General features: G+C 39.8%; 1 protein-coding gene across 4 annotated transcripts; it reads right to left on the bottom strand.

Moving 5' to 3' along the window:
- Window positions 1–1,549: 1,549 nt before the first annotated feature.
- LOC103716283 (putative serine/threonine protein kinase IREH1) lies at window positions 1,550–27,691 on the bottom strand. 4 transcript variants are annotated; one of them, XM_039130162.3, is made up of 19 exons: window positions 26,718–27,690; window positions 24,205–24,275; window positions 23,904–24,089; window positions 22,346–23,731; window positions 20,584–20,756; window positions 20,134–20,371; window positions 19,578–19,670; window positions 19,355–19,495; window positions 19,182–19,274; window positions 15,797–16,007; window positions 15,612–15,697; window positions 12,121–12,209; window positions 11,872–11,937; window positions 3,880–3,931; window positions 3,715–3,771; window positions 3,449–3,622; window positions 3,123–3,200; window positions 1,968–2,137; window positions 1,550–1,873 (listed from the first exon to the last, which is right to left on the bottom strand). In XM_039130162.3, the coding sequence occupies exons 1-18, from the start codon at window positions 27,361–27,363 to the stop codon at window positions 2,054–2,056; spliced, it is 3,924 nt and encodes a 1,307-aa protein (XP_038986090.3). In that variant the 5' UTR covers window positions 27,364–27,690; the 3' UTR covers window positions 1,550–1,873; window positions 1,968–2,053. The 4 variants fall into 4 exon arrangements, with proteins under 4 accessions (XP_038986090.3, XP_088565295.2, XP_008802442.3 ...); XM_088709169.2 differs by lacking the exon at window positions 11,872–11,937 and having other exon boundaries at window positions 19,139–19,274; window positions 26,718–27,691; XM_008804220.6 differs by lacking the exon at window positions 11,872–11,937.

The following is a 27,691-nucleotide window of genomic DNA, read 5'->3' as shown; positions in this document are numbered from 1 at the left end:
ACATAGCTTCATAGGGCCTTGGCATAGCCAAGGCCTAGGTGGCATGTGGCACAAGGCATGGTGGCTGCAGCACCTTGGCATGGCTGATGGCATGGCTGCAGCATGGTTGGCAGGCTGTGGCATGGCTTGGCCTGGTGGCTGGCTGTGGCAATGTCCTGGTAGGCTGCAGGCCTTTGGGCAAGGCTGTGGCAGGGCTGGGCAGGGCTTGGCATGGCACTGGGCATGGTCTCGCAGCAGGCTGGCAGGGCATGGACACTGCAGAAGTCTGGCTGGGCTGGCTGGCCATGGCCTGGCGCTGGGCAAGCCAGGGCATGGCCTTGGCAGGCGCTGGGCAGGGCTTCAGGCCTGGTCTGGGCGGTCTGGCACGGCAGGCGGTCGGCATGGGCGTGGCAGGGCCGGCCTGGGCGCGCGCAGGCCCTCTGGCGCGCGGCATGGGCGTGGCAGGGTCTTCTGGCGCGCGGTACGGCAGGCGCCAGGCGGGCGCGGGGCGGGCGCGGGCGGGCGCCACGCGGGGCGGGCGCGGGCGGGCGCCAGGCGGGCGCGCGGTCCGTGGCGAGGTTCGCTGGGCCGAACCTCGCCTGGCGCGCGGCCGAGCGCTGGCGCGCGGGGCCAGCGGGCGCGCGGGGCCGCGGCCTGGGCGTGCCCGGCCGCGGCCTGGGCTCGGCCAGCCATGGCCTGGGCGCGCCCAGCAGTGGCCTGAGCTGCGCTCGGGCGTGTCTTGGGTGCGCTCATGCGCGGGCACGGGCGCGGGCTTGGTTGGGCATGGATACGGTCGAGTTCGGCCGAGTCGAGAAGAGCTTGGCCAAGGCTTGGCCAAGTATGAAGGGGCTTGGCCAAGGCTTGGCCAAGTGTGAATGTGCTTCGGCCAATGCTTTCCAAACAACATAGTAAACTCATACCTTGATCTTGAGCTTGGAATGCCCTTTCGTGGTCCTCCTCCGGGCCGGTATTCCTCCTTGGTTGAAGGCCCCGACGGTGGCGCTTGCGGGGGTCTTCAACACACGGACACGGACGGACGGACGACACGGCACGTGCGCGCGCGCACACACACCCACACCCACCCACACACACACGCACACCCACACGCGCGCGCGCAGACACCGACACCGACACGCGCGCACACGCACACGCATGCGCGTGCGCGCGCGCGCGCACACAGAGGCACACCTACAATCGCAGGATAATACACGCCACACCTACAATCGCAGGATAATATGTGCCGATGCCAATATCCCAGCAGGGTTTCAAAGCTGCCAGGACCCGGCACATGAATATCTGTGCTCCCCAAAGTACAAAATCTATGTAAATGCCTAGCAAAAGAACTCGCCTTCAGAAGCACAACTCTTAGGAGTGTCTCCATCCTACTTCCCAGAATTGCCATCAACAAAGCAAAAGATACTTGCAACAATGCCACCCAGGATCTGTAAGCTGCAACCCATCCCATCTCTTCCTCCCCCTCTGCCTCGTACAGGCACAAGAAGGGGAATTTTAAGATGCGATCCATCTTCTCGATATAAGATATTCGTTCCATGTGAATGCCCAGGACCAATGGTCAACGTTCAGGAGCCATTTTGCTTGGTCTCTCTCATTCAAAACAAACAACAGTTAAATAAGTCACAAGGGGAAATAATATCAACTAGTTTCAAGGGGCATTGATGGATAAAAAGAAATCTGATCCACAAGCCCAGGAAACATGTATGTTCCATCGGAAGGCCAAGGACCAATGGTCATACCCACCTGACGATAGAATTTACCATAGGAAATAAAGGAAAATCAAATGGCTCTGCTAAAATGGTAGGCAGCTCCAACACTGGAGCAGTAGCCTGTAGGGGGAAAAGCACACCCCTGGAGTTCCAGCCTCAAGCTTCTTTCTCTGAAAAGGCAAATCGAGAATCAAAATGCTTTAGTACAGTAAAGTAGGGGGAAAAAAACTTGGAAGTAAGTTGGCATTAGCTGTGACTGCTTACATTTACATGCTGTACAATGAGACCATCAAGATCCTTAAGCGTCTGGCTCACATGTACAATGGAAACTTTCACAACAGGAAGGCAACTCAAGAATTAGATTTTATTGCTTGATCTTCCTTCCAACCCTTGCTGAGCAAATCATAGTTAATTGATGCAAGCTGCGACAGATTCTAGGCAGAATATACAAGAAAATTTGAGCAACAGAGTAATGGATCCAGCCATTCATAAATGAGAAGTCACAGTACATCTAACAATAATTTTTTTTTTGAAACTTGTATGTCCTATGCAGGAGTTCTTTTATCCCACCTAACCCAGGCTTTTCTACAGAACTATAACATACATTAAGCATGCAAGCAGGAAATCTGAAGTACTCAATTTTAAGGCAGCAAACAGATACCCTTATTCCGTCATGTTGTATAAGTCACAGACTTAAATTGAAAGTCGAAATCCAGAGATGAAACACTAGATTTGCTGGTGTCAACCTTTCTAACACCATAGCATTCAAGTCAATGAGGAAGAAGAAGATCCGTTCCAGCAGGTACCCCATCCGCCCATAAAAATTATTGGTCAGTTGCTTATATTGAAGAACTTGGGTTCTGTTCAGAAACCAACCATCTACATCAATGGGTCCTTTTTTCATTTTGTAATCAGAACATGTGGCTCAGTAATATTTTCAACAGCAAGCAGTCCCATCTGTTCTACTTGCACAGAAGTAATAATTGTTTAGGATTGTAGTGACATAGCTCCAGTTCCAGATATTTAAGCATCCATTGCAGGAACTCAAGGCAACAGATCTTGATACCTCTCATATTGCCCATAACCCAGAACCAGCCTAAATGATTGAAGCTTCTGCCATTTTTCATGGGCTATGACAATGGAAAAGACATCATTTTGACCTATTTAATACAACGGGCATGAAGGCAAAGAGGATTATCAAAAAAATGTATTAGCAGGCCATTAAAAAATTCTGACTTTGTTTCCATTTTCCAGAGAGGCTGCCTCTTCTGGTTTCTTTTCTTTGTGTCTATTATCCTAGGAGTCAACCAGTCATGCCCGCACATTAGTATTGGTGCTAGAATTTCAGAGAAATCAACAACAAAAAAAAAAGAATTCTAAAAAGAAACAGGGATTAATGTAGTTTAGTTGTATGCTTACCTTGAACGAAAAGTTACTGAATGAATAATAGATGGATGAGCCAGATTCAAACTCAGCAAGACCTCCACACTCATTGCCCTGTTTGTCATGGTTGCCATGAAATAAATTTAACATTCGTTTCAACAAAATTAGGTACAAAAAGAATATTGAGCTTGAAGATGCATATTTATATGCATGGTGAGAAAATTGATTTTTAAATTAATATCACCATTGCATCAATTGTACACAAGTTCACATTTGAAACCCTCAAGGCATGCCTGAATAAACTCATCAATCACAGCAAGAAAAAAGTAGAACTATAAGCATGATCAGTTCACAGTTCATACTTGTTCATCATGATGATTGCTTACACAACTACTGCTTCCACCAAAGCTTCCATTGTCACTGGAATCCTCAAACTCACTGGTTTCATATATGTTTTCATCTGACAGATTTGAGGAGTAACGGCTATTGAAGTAGCTAGTATCAAGTGCACTACCTGATGAGGGAACAAAGGAAGCCTGCAAAAGGGGCAGCATTGGCGAACTTATTCAACCTGACACATGGGGAACAGGATTATCTAAGAGGCAACAAGTCATGTTAACCGAATCACCTTCTGCCTGGCAAGCGTGTCCCAGTTAATATTTTTAAAAAATATGTGTTGCTTCACCTGAAAGGTTTTTTTTGAAACATTAAATAGATGACTCCCAAAATTTTAAAACATCACAGGATAAAAAAGTATTGTTCCAATCATAATAGTTTCATTGCAGGAACTCACCTCTGATGCTCCTTTGGCCCCAAGCCTTTGGTGAGGATCTTCCGTCAATAATCTGGAAGTTGGCAATACTTCAAAATTATCACAATGTAATTTTTTTGCTAAAAGATGTACTTTGGTAAGATCAGAAAATGGACCAGCTGAATATAACAGACTTTTTGCAGTGAGGCATGCAATGTTTCATATAACAAGTTGTCAGTGATAATATGAAAATCAGTATGCCTGTTAAACTAATGGCTGCAAATTTTATCTGCCTTCATTTAGAAAAATGCATACTATATGCCCTGAATCAATTGTTTCATTACTGGTGGAACAACTTGGCCAAATATGTTCTGACCTCAAATTAAGATTTTTTTTTCCTCTTTCCATATCTTAAGTGGTATAGATTTTTATTAAAAAATTGCACGAAAGGAATAATAATATGGAAAAGCACAACCAATTATCAAATATTAAAAAAGGAAATATAAGGGAAGAAAAAAGATAAAATTAATGAAATTTGTGACGAAGAACTTGAAAGAGTCCGGGGCAAAGCTTGATGGTTATTGTTATAGTCATGATAATTACATAAGCACATGGAATAAAGAGAAATTTCACGGACAGCACACTGACATGCAGAAGGCCATCCCACATTTTCCACATGGGAGAGATAAATCCAACTACTGGTCTCCTCAAGATAGAGATACAAACTGCCAAAGAAGGTTCTTTTTGTCAAACATGCTGTCACAAGAATGAATTGGAGTAAAGAGTCCTCAAAGTACATAAGAAACTAGAAACCGTATAGCCTTCAAAATTCCATGCCGTGTTTGCATCTGACACGTATTGGATATTAAGTATCATGTTTCTCAAAGACAAAACAGAATTGCTCTGGATACTTCTTGGATATGTCCAATATGCTTCCAGAATACCTCTAGGGATGAGCAGGAAACTTTCTTCTTTTGATAACTAATGAATTTATTGTGTGGAGTATGGACCATTTTATTGCGTAACCCATCATTAATCCATTTCAATAACCCAGTAATGTATAATTTTACTTGTTTATCGCTATAGCCCAACCATATTGTATCCTAATTCTAAATATTTGTCCTATCAACATATCTACATTTTGTTGTATTCGTATATCACATTCATCTCCATGCTTCATAACTCTTGAGACACGATCAATGCTACAGTAGGCAATCAAATAATATACCTGTCTACTTCTAACTTGAGTAAGAAAGATGTGAAGACTCAAAAACATCAAATGTACAATCCTGGCTTAAACCATAGATGTTGGTCAGTTTTTATCCCCAATTGGCTCTACTTTTTTCTTGTCCAGTCATTCAATTCAACCAGCCCTTTTACAATTTAGAAGGAAAAGTTTATCCACTAGATATCGATTAGAATTCCATAAAGTATCCGTTACTTCATATGGCGGTGGAGAATTCATTCCAGTTTTGACAAATTAACACAAGTTATGGATTTTTGCCAAATTTACAAGTTGATGAAAGACGAGTGAAAAAGACTATGGGGATTCAATGGTGTTTTAGGAATAAGACTGAAAACAAAGATTATCATCTGAAATTTTAGTTTACTTAAACGAGGAAGTCGTATTTTGGGGAAGGAAAAACTTTTGGATATGTAGGAATATGGTGGAGAATAGAAATGGAGTTCAATAGGGCCCTGCAGGAATCCAGATGGAAAGCAAGCTAAGTATCAGGTTTTGTTGTAAATTAACAGATCTGAATCTGGGTTATTTTTGAACTTTGAATGTTGAAAAGAAGAGTGTGAAATTATATCATATAAGTGACACCTATAGCACTCCAATATATGAGATTGACTATGTAGTAATAGCTAAACCACTATTAATATCCAAACCAAGGATGATCTGTCCGGTTCGGCCTGAACCGAGCTGACTCGATGGGAAACCGGGGCATTCAGCCATTGGAGTTGGTTCCGACTCCGAACTAGCCGAAATCGGTTCCAAACCGACCGGAACAGGCCGAAAAAGGTCCGAACTGGACCGTACCGGCCAGTTCCATTCGAACTCGGTGCGAACCGCCCAAGTTGACCCGGTTCTGAAACGGGCCCTCTCCCCTCTCCTTTGTACTGTTGCAGCGGATGGCTTTCCGCCCTCTCCTTCCCCTCACAGCAAAAATCACACCGATTCCGCACTTCAGAAGGAAGATCCAAGAGTAAATTTTGTATGCTTCTTCTCCCCCATCTCATTCTCTCATTTTTTTAGGAAAGTTGAAAAATAGTTTGAAAATTACAAAATAAAAGAATATCATGCTAAAATTTTCAATTTGGGCTTGATTTATTATATGTTGTAAATCTATGGATGATCTATATGATGACATATAATATTTTAATTTTTAAATTATATATAATTTTTAAAAATTTAAATTATATTTTTGGATTAATATATATTATATATATAATAATTTAAAAAAAAACTGTAAAATCAGAAGCGTATTTAAGGGCATACAAGATACTCTTCAGTAAAATTTGGTGTCCATCTATTTAAGTTTTGATGCAATAATGTGCATGTGGCCTAGGCCTGAATTTAGAAAAAATTGAGAAATAAGTAGCCTTTGATACCATGCCCACGGACCTAGAAAAATATATGTAGCATCTATTATTGGTTCTACATGAATCTGAGCTGAAATTAATTTTTTAAAATATTAATATTTATAAATTATTTTTAAATTTAAAAAATAATTAAAAATATATAAATATTACCAAAAATTAAGAAAAATTAGTAGTACATATTAATTCAGAAGTAATTTCTAAAGTAGAAAAAATATTTTTCTGAATTTACAATATTTAAACATGTTTTTAAATTTAAAAATTATAAAAAAATATAAATAAAAAATATGAAAAATTAGTATTATGTATTAGATAAATCAGATATATTTTCTGACATAAAATAAATTATCTTCATTGTAAAATTTTTACTATTTTTAAATAGTTGATAAACTGACGTAGTTGATAAATCTGCAGGAATAAAGCCATCAAGAAAAAAAAAGTCAGAGCGTAACATTGGTTGGAATCATGGACAAGTGTTCTTAGGTCAGCACCATTGGAAGTGCAACTGGTGCAACACAAAGTTCAAGAAAAAGGGAATAACCAGATTGAAGCAACACTTAGCTGCTGGTAACCCCAACATATTTGTGCCGAAAATGCCCATAGAAGGTTCGGCAGCTGATAATGTACTTCGCTGATTTCAAATCAGCGAAAAAGAGAATTTTCAAGAAGACGGAGGTAGACCGTTGAGTGGCAGAGCCACCTTTCTATCACTCTAGAGAGTTAGAGGAGGCATCCGCTCTAGATGACGATGAGGCATAGATCCAGGCTGCCATGCAGGCGAGCCTGGATAATTAGTGGCAGCAAGATGACGTGGCCAGGCATAGAGCTCAATTTAGGCCCTTATACTATGAGTCGGGCTTAAGTTCTGCGGGCAGTATGGTAGATCCAGAGTTCAAGAGGACCTCCTCAGTCAAGATGGCCATCAGCAGAGGCGATGGCCGTATTGCATCTATGCTAAAGGCTTTTGGTAGCAGAAAAGAGTCATTTAAAGATATTCCACCAGGAGCAACAATCCATGATTCAGATCCACATATCTTTCCTAGCAGAAATTCGAAGCAGCAAAGGGTTGACACATTGTTGAAGAAGGATAAGAAAAAAAATATGTGGCGAGCTATTGGATCCTAGTTCCACTTCAGCTATATCCCAGTGAATGTGGCAGACAATACGTACTATATATTTGTTATTTCCGCCATACAAGCCGTCGGTCCCGGTGTAGATCCTCCAGGCTCAAAGGACGTCTATGATGAGCTTCTTGCCAATAATAAGAAGGTAGATAAATAGATTGCCTCATACACGAGCAAATGACCCACATATGGACTAACAGTGATGTGTGATGGATGGACGGGTCCTACTAGGCGGAGCATGATCAACTTTTTGATATACTGTGATACAAAAACTTTCTTCTACAAGTCAATTGATGCTTCTGATCAGGTGTACGATGCCACGTACATCCTCAAATTGATGGAGAAGGTGATTGATTAGGTATGAGAGGAGAATATTGTGCAGGTTATCCCTGATAAGGGGCCACAATATAAGGCTGCCAAGGGGATCTTGATGGAGCGGCAGCCAGATTTTCTGGACTCCATGTGCTTGTATCGACCTCATATTGACGGATATTGCGAAGATTCGTAGGGTGCAGCAAACAGTGGGAACAACCCAAACCATCACCAGATATATTTATAACCATTTATTGACCTTTCACTGATGAGAAATGTAGAGGGAGATCTTGAGACCATGAGTCACAGTTTGCTACCAACTACGTTGCACTTGATAGCCTTCTTGAGAAGAAAGCAGCCCTACGTCAGATGTTTGTCAATCCCGAGTGGCAGAAAAGTAGATATGCAAGGGCCAACACTGAAAGAAGCATTGTCGAGAACTTGATGACGAGGTAGACATTCTGATAGCAGGCCACTACGATAATGAAGGCTATCAGACCATCGTATGAAGTGCTTCGAGCCATGGACAGCGAAAGGTACCTCTAGATGGGCTTCTTGTATTACATGATGGAGATGACAAAGATTCAGATCATGAAGGTAGATCCGATGTATGCCCATGAATATATCGATATCATTGAGCGGCGATGGGACTACCAGATAGATAGAAACTTGAATCTAGCAGATAAGCAAGAACATTGAAAATTAAACTGCTCCTGTACTTATACAATTTTACTAAAACAATAACGAACTCTATTTGCAGCATACTCCTTGAACCCTCGGTTTCAGTACACCATAGCTAAAATCGATATGGACGACGAACTTTTGGCCACTCTGCATAATTTAATTTATAAAATGAAGTCTGATCTAGAAGTCACGACCCTATGTCTAAAAGAAGTAAGTTAACTTAAGTGACATGCGAAAGTTAACTGTTATCTTCAATTATTAACATATTACAACATTCTTTTTCACGGACCAAAATATTTAGAGAGAGCACCGACAACTTTGGAGTCTTGGCAGCTGTCGTAAGTATGAATTCAAATATGTTACATATCAAGAGGGCATTTACCTAGCGTTAGATGGTTACTAATATGCTACTATGTTACATGTAATTTTCTTCGATGTTTTTGCAGCTGAATAGTGAATTTATTTTGGTTTGTCAGCGAAAAATCTTAAGCAGCTAGCTATCCAGATCCTCTTCTAGACGGTCTTCTTAAGTGGCTGTGAGCGCAACTGATCCACTTTCGCCCTCATCTACAGCAAGCAGAGGAACCGTTTGGCATAAAAGCGTCTCAACGACCTTGTATATATTTACTACAATCTGAGGTTGAGCTTGAAGTGCATTCAGAAGAAAATGGAACTAAAGTACACAGATTCGATCCATAGTGCTTTCGTTGATGATGAGAATGATCTTATGATAGGATGGCTTGTAGGCCAGCAGCAGGAGTCGCAGCTTGATGAGCGAGGATCGCCTCTATGACCGACCAATTTTATAGCTAGCAAGGCTAGGATCGATGCAGGGCAATAGACAAAGAGCAATATTCTATGCATCCTTCCAGTTGATCAGCCATAGTCATATGAGAGTCGGTCACCACATGACTCTTTGTCCGAGACATTCTCTCAGAGAGATGATTGAGAGATATTTAGACGAGGCCGCTATACTATCCGGTGGACTCAGTCAGAAAGATGACATACATCATCCCAACATAGCCATGCAAAGAGGGGCACAAAGAGTAAGCAGGCAGCGAGTAGCACGAAGAATAAAAAAGCAACTGCCAGCACACCAAAAAAGAAAAACAAAAGGCACATGCAGCCCCAATGGAGAGTATCGAGGAGTAAGTTCACTCAGATTAAAAGACTAGTAGCAGCAGTTCTGATGATTATGGATCTGTTGGCCATAGGAGAGTGGAGGACATGAGACTATCATTTATTAAATACAGTCACAGGTAGTCTTTGATTCACTGATGAGTGCCAATTTATGCATGCTACACAGAAAAGAGACCATGGTGCACGATCTGATGGAGTTCGCAAAAATTCTATTGCATATAGGAGATGGACTCTTCGAAGTCATTCAAGAGGATACGATGCAACTGCCGATGACCTCACACGTGGAGTAGGATCTATAAACATATCAGATTTCGAGTTGTATATTGGATCCTATTACTTGCAACCACAGGCAGCCTATGATCCATACAGATATGGATATGGTGTCTAAGAAATCTTTCGGTGGCTACCATCCTACACAACTCAGAGCATCTTAAGGGTTGAATTTTACTGTCGGTTTATTCGGATGGCCCCTTCACAGCTATTTTGTCAATTAGTTTATCAGTCAAAGGACACCTCTTAAAGCCAGAGCTTCAGCGAGAGATCCGAGAGTGCTTATAATCCGGAGTGCGTTCCTTATAGGATGAGCATACAAGACTACAATGCTGCTTGGTTAGAGGTGGGCTAATGTGTCTCCTGACTATACTGATGATCCGAATATCTACAAAAGGCATCGCCACTCGACAAAATTTTAGATATCGGTATGTATTTTGTATTTTAAATATATGTAATTAATTGTATTATTTTAGATTTTTTATCTCACTAAATTTGAGGATATTTTATATTGTTTTTGGTAGTATGCAATATCTCACTTATTATTTTATGATTTATATCATTTTAAAATAATAAGATGCATCATTTAGGTTAAACCGGAATAATATAAACATAAAAAAAACAAAAAACATCAAAAAAAATATCAAATTAGACTTCAAATCATTAAAAAAGTTTAAAAAGATTGACTACTAATTAAATCAACTTGAAAAACTCCACAAAAAATGGGCGTGTCAGTACAGAACCGGCACACCCTACCGTACCATTTGTCGGTATAATACCGATATCGTACCGACCTGTCCGCTGACCGATATGGGTCCTAGTACTGGTTCAGTGGACCTTGATCCAAACTGCCCTAATACTTGAGGTTCAATTCAGAGTACCTTCTTCATATAACTAACTCCCATCAGATGCTTGCCAAAAATTATGAAAAGTATGCCCAAAAATAGAAGTAGGAGCACCAGCACCAACAGTAGCACTTGCAGCATAGCAATGGAGGAGGAGGAGGAGCACCACTAGCAGCACTGGCAGCAAAGAAGAAGAAGAAAAGTAGGAGCACCAGCAGCAACAGTAGCACTTGCAGCATAGCAATGGAGGAGGAGCACCACTAGCAGCACTGGCAGCAAAGAAGAAGAACAGAAAGAGAAGAAAAGAAGAAGAGAAGAAGCAGGAGCACTGGCAGCAGGGCAGAAGAGAAAAAGGACCTGTTGGAGAGTGGAGAAGCTGGTCAGAGCTCTAGATTTGATGGAGGAGTGCTGGTTCCTTTCAATCAGGCCTTTAGAACCCTAATCCACTCTCCCTTGGTGTCTTTTCCTTTTGGCTGATCATCATCATCAAATGGCTGAGAGATGAAATGGTTGAGATTAAAAAGAAAAAATGATAAGGCACACTTTTCTCTATGCTCTGGGCTCTTCTCAAGGCACAAAAATGGCACGCCATTTTAGCACCTGAGCAAATAGAAAACTTTCGCTTGGGGCAAGGGAATGTGCTTGGGCTGGGCTTTGCCTGCACCATGCGCCTAGGTGCGCCTTTGACAAGATTGCCACAAGAGTTCCTTCAAATTTCTTAATGCTTCTGTCCAGGTTTTCAGACATACCACTTATTTCTTTCATATGCCCTACCTTGCTGCCAACTGGAAGCGACTTATAAATGATTTTTCAAACCACTCTGAATTTAGCCCTACTAAATTCGCGTTGAGTAAACAGCCATGAGAATAAAGTTTCACAATGTTTATGGGAGATTGAACCCCAAGATGTTGAAGTACTAAACCTCAGGTTCTTTCCAGCTATATGATAGAATCATCTGTATACATTAAAACAAATATTGTGCACTGATCACAAAAACAAACTTTTCCTAAAGCCAGATGGAACACAAATATCATAAGAGCATATCATAGACACACCTAGAGAAACTTTCAGCAAGAAAAGTGATAGGCTTATACAGCAAGTATGCGTCAGTTTTAACAAACCTGGGCCAAAAAAAATTGTTATCTCATACAGAATTTGTTAACAACTTTAAAGGTTTCCATCAATCTCCAGAGATTAAGAAGTTCCATCCCAAGGTAAAACAGAAGTTGTAGTTTGGGAAAAAAAGATGTGTGAAGAATAAACAACAGCAAGTGCATCCTAAAATCATAAGGGATATTTCTTACTTGTCAATTAGATCTCGGGCTTTGAAACTCATCTCTTCAGGTACTCGGGGCCAAGGTATCTTACGATTGAGAATATTGTCAAAGATTGTCTACCAAAAAAAAAAAAAAAAAAATCAGTGTTGTGATTTCAATATATCTAGTGAGCAAGAAAAAAGGATAAATGATAATGTAACTCAATTGACTTGCTGTTAACAAATTTAGGACTGTAAACATTTTTAAACCTCTTGCAATTTTCAAGATTCAAATTTGTGTAAACAAAGCCAAACCTTGTAGACCATACTTACATTTAATGAGAATAACAAAATAATAGAAATTCACAAATTATATAGAATTTATTTTGAAAACTGAGAACCTTTGTCATTTTAACATGGACAAATATATTTCGCAAACATTATTCTCGCCCGTATAAGTAATTTTAGAATCGTGTCATAATCTGTTGGCCTAACTTTTAATTTTGTTCCTAGATTCCATTGTATTTTTCAGATTTCGTTTTTAATTTTTTATGACTTCTAATAGTTGCAAAATACATAATACAACTAGTCTTTAATGATATCTATAATCAATTTATTTTTAATTATTATTCATGAATTTTTCCTAAAATCTTTTCTTGTTTAATTTTTCAATCAGAACTTAAAAATTCAAGCCAAAAAAGCCGAAAACCAAAATAAAGTTTTTGAGTGTTGGTGCCCACAATCAATTTGCTTTTAAGTTGTCGGCTACCTTAAATGATGGAACTCACCAAAGTCCATGGACTAAGTGACAAACATCATTAAACTTATAGATTTGTATGAACTCAGTTTACAGGTTCAAATAGTCAATCCATGCTTAGTTTGAGAGAACCAAACATATCTTGATACATCAACATGAGCAAAGACATGTTAAATTGTTAATCTGCCTTCAATAAAATTGGTGTTTTAGTTTGATGCATCTTACTGACAATGCTGATCTACAATGCTACACGATGGTTTCCCATGAACTAAGATATTATTAAGTGCTATTACAAAAGAACAAATTAGAAATGTAAAGGTCCCTTTCTTCTAGAAAACTGAACAAAACAAAAGTGAATACGAATGCATACAGAATTTGAGCAGTTCCTTGTACAACAACTATTTAAAAAGAGAGGCATCTTTGGCTACTTTGCCGGTTATGACAAAACAATATTGAGAGGATCTCAGTTTGCCATGAAAACTGGTCTGGTTAATTTGATACCAGGACCAATAATTGGACATGAAACAGTTAGCGCATAAATAGATCTAGTGAGACAATTATGCAGTCAAGAAAACTGCCAGTAGATTCAATAAGATAAAGCAGGACTAGTCAGTTAATTCTCTGTAGACTGTTATTTGGAAGGATATTACTTACAGTCAATTTTGTTAGCTAACACATGCACCTATGGCCCCTCATCATGATCATATTATCTGTATTTTATGACAGGTTCATTGTACTGTCAGTAGAAAATTCTTATATAAAGTTATCATCTGTACTCTCTGATAACTTCAATGAAGTATCAAAAGAAAAATCTTATATAAACAAATGTCATTTGAAAATTGAGGAAAATTCTAGTGTTGATAAGTTTAGCTACCAATATGGTCTCGCATATGATGTTAGAAGTGCCAAAAAGAAAAGTAGCTGCTTGCATCTAGTTTGGAAAAGTGATATTTTATTATGGCCCATAATACTCGAGAATAAACAGGTTACAATTACAGAAACAATGATATTATTTTCAAGAGATTAAATGTTGAACAAAGCCATAAATGGCCAGACTTGGAATGGATCCATGTTTGTCTAGGTCCAAGTTGTGCTGGTAACTGCTGCAGGCTGAGCTCGAGCGAGGGTCAAAGCCGATATCAAGCATACAGGCACCCTCCTGCATTGACAAGCCTCATTTCCCCTCTTGGTTCCATCCTTTGTAGATGGAAGTGGAAGGAAGAAAGTGAGGGCCACTCTTTTAACAAAAAAAGTCCTCACCCCCCTCCCCCACCCCACTCCAAGGGGGACTGTTGCAAATGAAAGGGGAAAATGGAAGGAGTCACCCCTCCCCTATAAAATGGACTGCTTTCCTTCCTCTTAGCCCCTCCTCTACCTCCAACTTTATATGTGGACGTGGAGAAAGGATAGCAAGGTTTGAAATAGTGAATGCTAAATATGCATCAACTAAAGGAGCAAGGTACGCTATTTCAGTACTGGGCCCTGCACCAGGGCCACCATATCACTATGTCAGTATGCTCGGTATGGAGGCTAATTCAGTGTACCGAGTGCCGGTGCACCCCCGTACCATGTACCGATACCGAATCAGTACCGTACATGCAAGGGAGGGTACGATATGGCATACCATGCAAGGGAGGGTATGTCAAAAATTACATACCACATTGCACATTGTATTGATAAAAGATACAAACCATTATGCTTTGACACAGCTACCATGCCCCCGATATGACCTATTTTGGCCTCCAAAGTTTTTTTTTTTTTTTTGGCTTCTTTCTAATGTTTTGTTAACTTAGGGGTGTGTTTTTGCAAAAAAATAACAAGGAAATTGATTGAAGTGCCCTAGTCCGCTTAATTGATATGTGCTTAAGCTGAAGTTTTTGAAGTGGTTCAAGAAGTTGACAACAATAACATGTTATCATTAGTGTTGCTAACATGTCAAAACTTACAATTATCATAAATCAACTTGATTAGTTTGTACCAAAAAAAAACTAATAGCAATGAAATTTCTTAATTTTTAATGTCCATAACAAAAAAAAGAAAACTATATGATAAAGGATAACATTCCACAAAAGCAATGCATCTCCATTTTATATTATAATTTATTTATATATACTGCTTAATAATACTAAATTACAAGAGTCCATGGATTCTAAGCAAAAGAAATTTTTTATATAACTACAATTCATTACTCTTGTAAACATGGAGTGTCGTACTGGCCTGAACCGCCTGGTTCGGGATGTATTGTATCGTACTAGGTCGGAACCGGTATGAAACACATTTTTGGGTCGGTATAAGCTTCGTACGAGACATATTGACATGTACCGAGGTGTACCGAGATAAAAAAATGAGAAAAATTGTTTGAGAGCTACTTCGGTACAGGTGCATACCATACCGTACTAATCCGGTAACATACCAATACAATACCCAATCCTGAGATTGCGGATCTTGCTTGTAAAAGTATTTTAGTCCAGTAGAGTTACCATTTAAGTTTCCTAGACCACGTAGTCTCTTAATAGTTATCAAGATAAGTTCTGTTGCATTATATTGTCTATAATCTAGTTTTGCTTTCAACAAAACCCTAATTTTTTTCATTCTAGCACCTTATCAGATGGTCATCGTATTAAGAAAATAGTTTTTATGTCAACTTTCTATCCTATTATATTCCTATATAATGAAAAACTAAACTAGTCTTAAAAATAATTAAGCAATTATATTCAAGTGAAACTGGTTGTCTAATCATTATAACAGTTTAGACAAATTTTGTATAAATTCAAGAAAAAAACCTGAGGATGTTCTGCATTAAATGGTGGAATTCCAACAATGAGCTCAAAGAGAATAACACCAACAGACCACCAATCTGCACTTGCACCTGCAATTAGATGATAATATATTTTCAAGTGGTCGCAGTAGTAAGTCAAAAAGAAAAAGCTCAATAGCTACCAGATAATATTGCTTAAGTTATACCAACCATGTCCTGTTCCTAAGAGGATCTCCGGTGCCAAATAATCAGGTGTACCGACGGCAGAGTGTTTCTTCCGCCGTTCTCGCTGCTTCAAGTGCTCAGATGGAGAAACCTGAGGTTCATCCTCCCCATATAATAATGTCCCACTGACAGCAGGACCAGATAGATCGTCTGTACTGTTGATAAGACCAACTTTCGAAAGTCCAAAATCTGTCAACTGCCAAAGGGGAAAATGGAACAGATCTTTGACAATGGTGCCCAGGAGAATGAAATTCAAATTATTCCATAGGTTTTAGTCATGCAGCATCTGTGAATATATAAGGAAACAGATTAAAGAGTCGATATGTGAGTGCTAGGGAGGTGGGGGAGTGGGAGACTGAAACCAGAATAAATGTCTTCTAACAACCAATTTGACATGGATAAGAAAGGACACTCATTACCAAGTTTGATATACAAATGTTTTGAAGGGCAGAAAGAATAACATTTCATCACATAGAATTCACACTGGCAATAAAGTTGAGAATAAAGTTCTCTTCCGACTTCTTTTTCCTCCGCTCATTATTTCCTACTTTCCCTATGGTGTTTGATATTTCGTTTTCCATTCATTTGTGCCAGAAGTGACAAGTCTGATTATCATGCCATGAACTGTTGAGTCCCCTAGTATTCCCATACCAAAATGGCTTATCCTTGCCATCAACAAAGGTACCATTTAAAACCTCTATGTGAATATTTAGCCTAAAAGCAGAATAATGGTAACGCAAGTGCTTGTTTATAAAGGACCAAATAATCTGCAAAAATTTTGATAGATTACAGTTAAAACACCAGCAGTAGATTTTTCTTCTTTTGGAAGAAATGATGGGAACACCACCTATGAAGAAAAATAGAAATAACAGACAAACTTTCCTCTCAAACGCTTTGAGAAAGATGTCCCAAGATTGAAGATAGATCCTCCATCTAACAAAAACACATACCAAATTCAATTTCTTTGCATAATCTCCTAGTTGGGTGATCTATTCAACATTAGTTATTTTATGACTGAGACATATGCCTACCATCTACAGGTCAGCAAGAGCAAGAATTAAAGATATCAAAAGATGAAAAGCAAGGAATCACACAACCCAGATACTGATCAAGTAAATCAGCTAAAGTTTATCCAACTCCCACTATGTTTCCAAAACTGAAGTCTTCTTATAACTCTTCCAAGGTTATGATGCTCTTAAGTTGGGCAAAGGCAAATCTAGTCACCCGCTATCAGTATTCAAGTAAAAATCGGCACAAAATTAGGTAGGAAAAGATGGATCTAGTTGGTTACATCAGTCTGCAATAGCCAACACCTTTTGTTCCAGCCGTGAGAAGTGAGACAACTTGTTCAAATTACTGTACCAGCCATACTAGTCTATAATTTTATGAACCAACATGAGCTGGTACTGGCCAAAAATACTATATAAGAGTTCCATGTTATTTTCTCCTTCTTCAAAGTCATTTATTAAGGAGAGAACAGATACTGTTACATTTTGGAGGCCCATAAGCTCGTCAAACAACCTCATATCATAAAATCATTGTCTGACACCAGTTTAAAGCTAGAAAGTCATGGTAAATTCATTTATTTTTTTTTGGGTCTTATTTGACGAACAAGGGGAGATGTTTATTTTTTTCTAAGTCAAAATTGAATCGACTAATAGAATGTAAAGGACCTTCACATTTTTGGGTGGAAAATTATTCATGATTGTAGGAAGCAAGGTTGGTTTTACCAGTAACGGGACCTGTACCGATTTTCCGGCAATACGATACAGTACTGTGTTGTGTCGTTCTAGGGCATACTAACAAAGGGGAGCCAAGAGAGAGGGAGAAGGAGATAGAGACTCAGTTCGAAGCCAGCATATTAAACGAGAACCTTCGGAATAGGGGAGCCCTAATCGGCCTCCCTCTCTTCCCTCCTCCCTCCCTCTCCCTCCCCCCTCCCTCCTTCCTCCCTCCCCCTCCCTCTCTCTTTTCCTCTCTCCTTCTCCCTCTCCCCCCCCCACCCGCCTAATTTTTCGAACTGCAAGGCAGAAACATGCCGGTTCACCCTCGGTACGGTCCGATATGCCTCGAACTAGGTGGTTCGGGGCAGTGCAGTGAACCTTGGTGGGAAGCAATCAATATATTTCAAACTAAACATGTTTTGCCCAAAATCCTCATCCAAAAACACAATAGAGATGTATACCTACAACAATTAATCTGTTTACACTCGACATGATGGTTCAAATAGTGCCATATGTGGGTGTAAGAAGGATGCCCCTAGAACAGTATTAAAATATATCCTGTGCATCTAGGAGGTCAAGGAAGAGTAAGACAATTCCTGATATCCAGTGCACAAATGCAAAAAAAACAAAATTGGTAATTGCTATAACAATAAAAAGAAAATTGGCTCCTACATATCAAAGCATTTGCTTTAATTGGAGACTCAAATTTCTCAGCACTTACTTTCACACATGGCCAACACAAAGCTTAAAACTGGTATAGCTCTCAAGCTTCCTAATCCTTGTTGTATTAATAGAATCATCTAAATAAGGAGGTTGAAGAGATTGGGACCTATATGTTCTGTAAGGAGCATTGGTGCCTATATTTTTGTGGCGTTAAGCATCACAATTGCATAGGGCCAAGAAGGAAGAGCATCAATTTCCTCGTACTATTGTAGGAAGATCATCTTCCACAAGTTCATGGATATCAGCTTAAATGATAAAGGTATAATTCCGTAAAGTGTGATAATGTCATACAACTAATTCTCAGCATGATATCAATCTACCAACTGGTCCCATACTCCTGCCCAAAGCAAATTTTAGTTGGAGGGGGGCAATCCATGCAACAAGAAAGGCTTGTAGCAGATAGGATGGTAGAAGACTTATCTTCTTGTTTACTTAGACTAAGCTCAAATTAACAGGAATCCTCCACAATTTTTAGAAGAATTATGAATAGTCTCAATGAAGATGAAAAAAGGAAAAGTTCAACATAGGAAGCTTTTCCTCCTCTCTGTGCCATGGGTCATAAGACAGAGCCATGTGAAAGCACAAACCCATATATCTCTCTAAAAAATTTAGAATTATAAACACCTAGGTACATTAGGACATTAAAAATATCGGCTAAGGATTTTTCCTAGGGATTCACATGAAAAAATAAAGTAGGGGCCAACCAAGTACTTTCTATTTCCGTATTTTCATCACATCCCATAGATCATAGTACTCAAAATAGTGTAAAAGACATGTACAGTAACATATGACCATGACTGAATATATAGCATGTTTGTCTATATGACATAAATTTTAAATACTGAAATTGAAATAAGATTATATAATAAGGAGAATTTACCACCACATATCCCTCCCAAGGCATAGGAAAATATTTCCAATACCTTAATATGACCATCATGAGCAATCAACAAATTGTCTGGCTTTAAATCCCGATGCACCACATGCAGGGAATGGAGGTATTCCAATGCAAGGACCTGCAGGATCATACCCAAATTTTAAACAATCAACATTATAAATGAATAAAGACCATTACCCTTTATATAGATGAGCTTACAACTTCTGCAATATATATGCGGGCAACTTCTTCATCCAAGCAGCCTAAATTTCTCAGCAATGAATACAAGTCCCCTCCATTCAAGTACTCCATCACTAGATATAAGTTCTCTTGAGATGTGAAAGAATAAAAAAATCGTACCTTATGCAAACATATTGCAGTTAGAGAAAGGTCTTACAGCTTCAATAAAAGGAGACAAACTTTGATCAGTTAGGTTGCTCACCACAAAAGGATTCCGAACTGTGATTAGAATATCACGTTCAGCCAATATACTCTCAACAGCATTTTTGCGAATCATATCCGCCTTTTTTAGGACCTACGAGAAAGCAGATTAATTAATTAGTTTGAACTTTGAACAGTTAACTTGATCGGTTTCTAAATATTAAATACTCTTCTTTTCTAAATTCACTTCCCTATTTAATGGTGTTTAGATGGCCTACCTTGATCAGCTAAAAGAGCTTTGATTTAATGCAGGGAATGAATAGAGTGCAAAAAGTCATTTAATGCACTTTTGATAAATGTTTTCACATCCAATAGCCATGATTTCAAGAAAGCCACTTTTAAAAGAAAATCATTAGCATCACAAATGTATATCAGAAGGCACAGGAATATATCATGAGAAAACAAGAAAAAAACACATATATAAGGGCAACACGGGGAAACAATGTTTACTGAGGTAGTACTCCAATGAAACGTTTTTCAGAATATGCAGGGGCCATGCAAAATCTCCAAAAGAAAAATGAATATCCAACGCGCAATTGTAGGCATGAATTTAATACCTTTATAGCAAAGAGATCCCCCGTTGTTCTCTTCTTGGCTAAGAAAACCCGACCAAATGCCCCACGACTTATAGGTTTTAAAATTTCAAAGTCATCAATAGATGTTCGATCCTTGACTGTAGGGTGAACAGGGCTTGCTCGCAAGCTATGAACCACATCCTCTTCTTCATCCATTACAGCACTCGGTGCATCAACCTTTTCAGTATCAAGTAAATCACAAAGCTGCAGGTACTTATCCCTGTAGGGTCATAAATCATGAAAAGCACACAAGAATCTGAACTATGAGAACATGAAGAGAAAAGATAATAACCTTTAAGTGTTTTCGTGAACAATCAAAAGTAATTATGCAAGCTTCAGTTCCCCTAACTAGTAGCACGTTGCACAAATTAAAGCTTCTAGAAAGAAAAGAGGAAAATAGCATGTGATAGACAACTTAGCAGATATACTTACCGGTGAAGCTTCTCTATGCGTGTGCCAAATGTCTGCACTGTAAGTGCCTCAAACTTCTGACGGTTCATGACTTCTTGCAAATCTTCTACACAGGAAACCAAATACAACACCGATCGCTCTTCATTCATTGGAGTATTTACAATGCATCGAGCAATATCAGCAAGTTCAACTATCTGGACCATGCCAGGAGACAATGAGCATTCGTAGTGAATGTTTTATGTGCAACTTCTCTATTAGAACCGCGTAATAACAGTTTACATTGACAGAGCAGTTTATAATTAGATATGCCATGGCTCCACCTATCCCCACATTATACAAAGCAAAGAAGCTCCTTTTTGGAACCAGGGTTGGGCCCCGAAGAAGTTTTCTTGTGAGTAATGCTCTGGGGCTAAAATCTGGTACCAAAAAAGCCCTTCATAACTAATGCACCTCTGGAGGGACCTGGCATGATTCATGGGGTCAGCAGCTTGGCATGTTTCGCTGGGGCATGCTGATGTAGACAACCAACAGCCTTATGATACATGGTCCTGAAGCTTTTTCTTGGTTTCAGGGTTGGGCCTCAAAGCATTTTCATTTTCTTATATTAAAATAAACAATCTGCAAAGCTTCATGGATAATAGTGGTCTGTTAACACAATTTATGCCCTCAATTTCAGCATTACAACCAATACAGCAGGTCTCTCTAGTAACCAACTAGATTTCTAGTTTTCGCAGCAGACTCTACTATTGTGCAAAGTTTGCCTCGGCTAGAAATCTGGCACCCTCATAAATGGTGGATATCAAGTCAAAAGTTAGTCTCAACAAATTCTCAAACCATACTGGGTCACAACCAAGGTTCGTCATCTCGATACCGGTCTCCGTACCGGTGCCACGCTAGCACAGTATCGGTATGGTACAGTACGAAATTTTTTTTGGCGTACCGAGTGTCAATACGCCACCCATACCGGATACCGGTACCGAACCGGTATGGTACACCCCGTACCACCCGATTCGGGTCGATACAGCATACCATGGTTACAACCTAATCCATCATGCCAGCCTATATATATATGGATAAGGCTTATTGGTTAAGATTAAGTTATCCAAGGATTGATCAGTGCAAAAAGTAACAGACCAATGTCTGTGGTAAGACTAAGAAAGTAACACAACATGCAGATTCTCTTTAATACAACAAGATATAATGTTACGCCTAGGCACATCAATTAAGCATGTCACAGATACCATGGCCAACTATGTTTCACAATAACCAGCCATGTGTAAGTTTTTTAAGTCTAAAAACATTTCTCGCTCAAAGATTATAACCGCAAGCACTTCAACGAAAGCAAGTCCAAAAGGAATGCTTTGTCCAACCCATACAAGCAAAGATAAAGCTTTCGAGCATTAACAGCTCGCTAAGCAACAATCTTGCAAAATTCATAGAAGAGAGTCAAATTACCCACATAAGTTCCGCAAAACTCTATAAAATTTCACGAATGTATATGCACACAAACACATATATAATATTATACATACATACATAAACACACATATCCATGTATTGGGTATAAATGTATAGATTGATACCTTTATTCATAGATATAATCATATAGATCTATGAAAGCCAAAACCAAATATAAAGCTGCCAAATCTATTTCAAGACTTATTTACCATGTATTCACCTTCCAATCTAAAAAACTTGTGCATATGGGAGGATTAAAAAGAAAGAATATAAGGAGAATTATGTAGAAGTTTAAAAAAGTTGTGCTCAATTAGATAGTAACCACCTGTGGAAGATCTTCACTCTCGGAAGCTGCATTTTTCCTTGCCAAAAGCATCTCTACGTGACTGGCTCTTGGTGTCATCAAAGGAGATCGAGAAGTCATGCTGCCTGCTGATGATGCAGCCATTCCGCGATCAGACTTTGAACCAAAACGTGTCTTACATTTCATTGATGACAAATTCTTCAGGTCATCCAAGAAAATAGAGTTGTCAGCCTCCTGGAAACAATCAAGCATATCAGCTGATCCTCTCCGAGACCAATCACAATGTTTTGGAAAAAGGAGATCAGATTCTTCATTAACACTTGAATTAGAAACTTCTGTCAGATCTGTGCTTCCAACTGCATCGGGGGGATCCTTCTGTGAGTATGCCTCTATCATCTTCTCTAGAGTCTTGGCAATTCTGTTGAGGCGTTCATCAACACTCAAACCTTTTTGATCGCACCTATCTGCAATTGCACAAATCTTTGAGTGATCCTCCATACACAGAGTAGGAACATACTCCTCACAAATTCGACACATAATTGAACCCTCTTCGGGAATATTAGGCTGATCCGTCCAGTAACCCCAAGAAATTTTGTGTTGATGTTTGGAAGGAACTGATGGGCACACAGAAGAATCACCAGAACTGGGTAACTCAGGAGGATTTACCGCGGTCAAGTCTGCATCTGAACTTTGACTCTTGTTTAATATCTCTGAAGAATCCACTTTTCTGTTGGATATTTCATCCTTGACAGGGCTCGCTTCTTTCTGGACTTTTCCTGCAGGAGAAGGGAGAGGTTTCCCAGAAGCTATCCGTCCTCCACTAGCAGCCAAATCCATATCCTTTTCAATGTCAGCATTAAATACTGAAGAAAAATTGTCAGGTTTTATTTCTTGGATTCTTTTCAATTTTAAGTTACGCTGCTCCTGACTACAAAACTTCCTTGAAGCAGCAGCCTTAATGGAGTTCTTTGTGTTTTCTCCATCTCTTCCTGATCCTAATGCAACCTTTTTATCAGCAGCCTGGATGATTTTAGGATCTTGAAGATCCATTGCAATTTCATCCTCAGCAAGACCAGTTTCCTTGTGGAACTGATGCAATCTTGTGCATCGAGAAAGGATAAAAAGCAAATGGGTATGAAGTTTCTTCAGAACTCCCATAGGAAGCTCTTGACGGTGATCATCCAAATCCTGAACTATGCCTTCACACTGAAGCCAGAACTCCCCAGGCATCATGACACAACAGCTCCGAGCAAGTATCAACAGATCTTCCAAAGTTACTTTCCATTCAGGATGGCTTTCTGCACTTTTTTCCATTATGCCAACCAAATCCCCTGCAAAAATTGCCAGATCCGAGTTCACCTCTTCCTTTGCTTTCTCAAATTTCACCTGAATGACTTTCAACACCTCCTGTACAGAACAAAGAGAGAGTGAGAAAATAATGGACCATATTCCACCAAAAGTTTTCATGCTTACATATGACTCAAACAGCCAAAACAATATTCCTCAAACTGTAAAGAAACCTAAGTACTAAAACAAGATTATCTCCAAAATAATAAAACAGGATCCAGAGTGTCATTACCTTCAAATTGTAGATGCTGCGTGGCTTCCAGAATGGAAATGGTTGTACTCCTTTCGAGTTCAACTCATGTGAAAAACTTTTTATATCAGCAGGGAACCTCTTCCTAGGTGCACTAGTAGCCTGCATTATGGCTTTAAAGCGGGGACATTCAGAATCTTTTGGAGTTTCACAAGCATCATATGCAGTCTGTAGAGACAACAAATGTAAATAATCCTTCGCATTAATATCAATAATAAATTCTCATGCAGTAAGAAATATAATTTGCTTGAATGTAAAGCACCAAAATTAAATGTTGTTGCACCTCGACTTCTGGAGTGAAAGCAGCAGAACATTTTAAATCTTCAGGATGATTCCATGATGAGTTAGTTTTCCCTGAGATGGATAATATGCGTATCCATAGAGTATGAGATTTAACTGATTTGAACATTAATTAAAGTCACCACATTGACATAACAGAACTAGTAAAACAAAAAGGCAAAAAAATGCCAATAGTTTTCACATAAAAGTCAAATTGAAATAGGTGAGCAAGCAGTTCTGCAGGAACCAAACACATCCACAACATAGCCACATGAAATCAACAAATATCAAAGCTCAGCAAACCAGCACTCCACCAGGAAACCTAAATATCCCACATCTGTTTACCAAACCCAGCAATCCAGGAGATTTATGGAGCAGATCCACAAAATTCAGCATTCCAGTCAACCACTTGCATTTCAGAAGTTCCAAAATCTTGAAGGTCATAAAATAGTTCATAGGCAAAGCCACAAAGGTAGCACCCCAGGTTCACCTAAACCCACCACTAAAAAAAAGGAAAAAATCCACAACCTTCAAATTTCAAAACAACAGGCCAATAGATTAAAATACTATATATCATATCGCTGTAATGAAAAGGTAAAAATGGGGCTGCTAGGGCTATAGGATGATATTGCCAATAATCATTTATTTGTTCAATAATCAAGCACGACACCAGAGCCACCAAGCGAATTCAGAAGCTTTCAAACCAAATTTAGATATAGTAGATAGATGGGCAGCAACAGCTAACCTAACCAATACCAAGCTCTGCAACCCAAGGTTTTAAACAATGGTTTAATAACTGTTATAACAGTTGTTATAATCGTTTCACCCACCTCCCTTTATGTTATAAATATAATAACCGGTGGAAAAAATAATGGCCATTACAAGGTCAACGGAACCGTCCCGAACCGGGCGGTTCCGCCCATTCCGAGCATTACCAGTAGCTCAATGGTACAGTTCCGGCTGTAAAAATGAGACACTCGCCGGAGTCAGAGAAGGAAAGAGAGAGCGAGCAGAGGAGGGAGAGAGGGGCTGGCGGAGGCCGTGATCTCCACTGGCATCCGTCACCCTCCTCCGGCCCTCCCTCCCTTGCTCGCTCTCTCTTTCTCTTTTTCTCTCTCCCATGGTGTCGTGCTTTCTCTTGATACGGGCCCGGCACGGCTCGTATCGAGTCGTCCCGCCAGAGAATCAATATGGTGTCCGATACCGGTTCCTCCGACCTTGGGCCATTATAATATATTATTCACCATTATAACAGTCTTTTACAACAAAAATAACAGCCGTTATTTTCACTTGTACCTTTTCTCTAGATAAAATAATAAATTTTCAAAATTTGATTTCATTAATAATTTTTCCTTCGAAGGTGACTGCATGGTCCAAAAAATAATATTTCATTTAATGAAAAAGTGAAGGAAAATATAATTTTGATGTGTATGTTGAAGGTACCCAACACAGGCTTTCTCTAAAAGCTCCAGTCACGAAGGTAAACAAAGTAGAAAAGTCACCAATTTCTGTGCCCCACTCACGATAAATGAGATTGTCCAGTTGTTGTATGCAAGTACTTTAAGAAGGTATAGATGTTAAGAATGATGAATTAAGATACCGAAAATGTAAATACACATTATCTTTAATATTGAAATAAAAAAATAAAAGGTTGGTCTTTTTATGTCTTAGAAGAACATTCTTATCAAAATACTTGTTCCTCATAAGAAATCCAAACTTGACTCAAGGATCTAAGATATGTCACATGTCACATGTCACAAAGGCATTTGTTTTATTTTAATGCTTCCATTGTTAGACCAACTCTGAAACAAGAAAAGCCTACTTCCAATGCCGTTATAGTGGATGGGATTCATCATAAGAGATCAATGTTAGACCAGCCTTAAACTTTGCAGTTAAATTATTTGGCAAGTATCTAAAGTGTTTGACATGTATCTCTCTCAGCGATAGATATAAGGCACATCTACATACATAGATGTGGACACAAGTCCACGTGACATTGCTGAGAGGGGAATAACTAGAGATACCTTCTTGAGGGATTGAATCTTCCCTTTTTTCTAACATTTCCAGGAAAAGTTTGAACTAAACTATTTCAATATCTCTACTTAAATCCTACTAAAGACTCATACTACAATGACTTACCATGTTGGATCTGTGTGAATTATGTTTTATATTTAGCTCACCATTCAATTACAATACCAAGGATGCATAATTTAAGAAAGTCCCGAGAACGACTCCATCTTATTGAATGCTGGAATTACAAAGCCAAACTAGACATGAATGCAATAAAAATGGTTGCTCATTTAATCCCCTTGCTCCACCAGAATTAGCACCATATCAGCATTAATGAAAAAAGTATTCGAACAACTCTTTACAATGGATTGCATCCCATAACATGCATCTCTTCTTATGTATGTAATCAGTTGTTCTCAATTGTGAACCAATTAAACATGCTAACCGGAAGGGAAAACAATTTCTTCAACATTAAGAAAAACAAAAGCATCAAACCAGTCATTTTACCAATTCGAACATTGGAATGCTCGCCATTGCAAATCTGGCTCCCGAGTTGAACATCGAGGCTCTCCTTGGCTCGGCTCCCCCCATGATCAGCCCAAGAACTGGCGCACGACTCCAGAACCGTGTAGAGCGCCCTCTCGTCCTTCTTCGCCCTACCACCGTCGTCCTTCCCGGCCAACGACGAAGTCGAGCATCCCCCCTCGACGTGGCCCCTGGAGAGGTTGCTGCTGCCAAGGCCCGAGATCCTGTGGTCCCCGCGGAACCCTTCCTGCGGCAGCGGGCCGGATCTCGTCTTGATCCGGTTCAACCCGAGCGAGGAGGCGAGGATCGGGGAGAGCGACGACGACGCCGCCCCGCCGTCTTTGGCTGCCGCCCCTTTCCGAACCTTGGCCGGGGCGGAGAGGGCGGCGGCTGCGGCGGTTTCCTTGCCCTTGGAATCCCGCTCCTTGTCCTTCTTGTCCTCCTTTTGCCGGTGGTTCTTGACGGCGTCCTTGATGAGGGCGTGGCTTCCGACAGCGAGGTCCAATTTGACCTTCTTCTTTTCGGATCTGGAGGGCGACTCGAATGCCGGCGTCCTCGGACTATTGGATCCCTCGGGGCTCGAGGAATCCGACTTCTTCGACGAGAAGAACCGGCCTTTGAACACCATCCTTCTCTCACCCTTCTTCCCTTTCCCCTTCCACGACCCCTCGTGGTTGCTCTAAAGAGAGTTTTAGATTCTCTTCGTAAAGGGTGGGCCTTCTTTTTGTTTCTTTTTTTTTTTTTTTTGACAGGACCGGCACGGCGAGGGTCCCGAGGATACAGCGGGAGAGAATGTCATAAAGCTTTAAGAATGGAAGGGCGTTACATCAAAAAGAACGGAAAGGAGAAGAAGGGGAGGGGTTTGGAGACGATGGTGGGACTGGGAACTTTTGTCGGTGTAGTATAAACTATAATTTACAAATATAAATAAAATATTATTAGCTATAAATAGGCTG

The sequence above is a fragment of the Phoenix dactylifera genome, chromosome 12 (genome assembly GCF_051530095.1).
Source record: "Phoenix dactylifera cultivar Ajwa chromosome 12, Ajwa_hap1_PhDact_Kaust_v1.1, whole genome shotgun sequence".
Taxonomy (NCBI): domain Eukaryota; kingdom Viridiplantae; phylum Streptophyta; class Magnoliopsida; order Arecales; family Arecaceae; genus Phoenix; species Phoenix dactylifera.
Note: the sequence above shows the minus strand (reverse complement) of the source record. Positions and strands in the feature narration are given on the sequence as shown.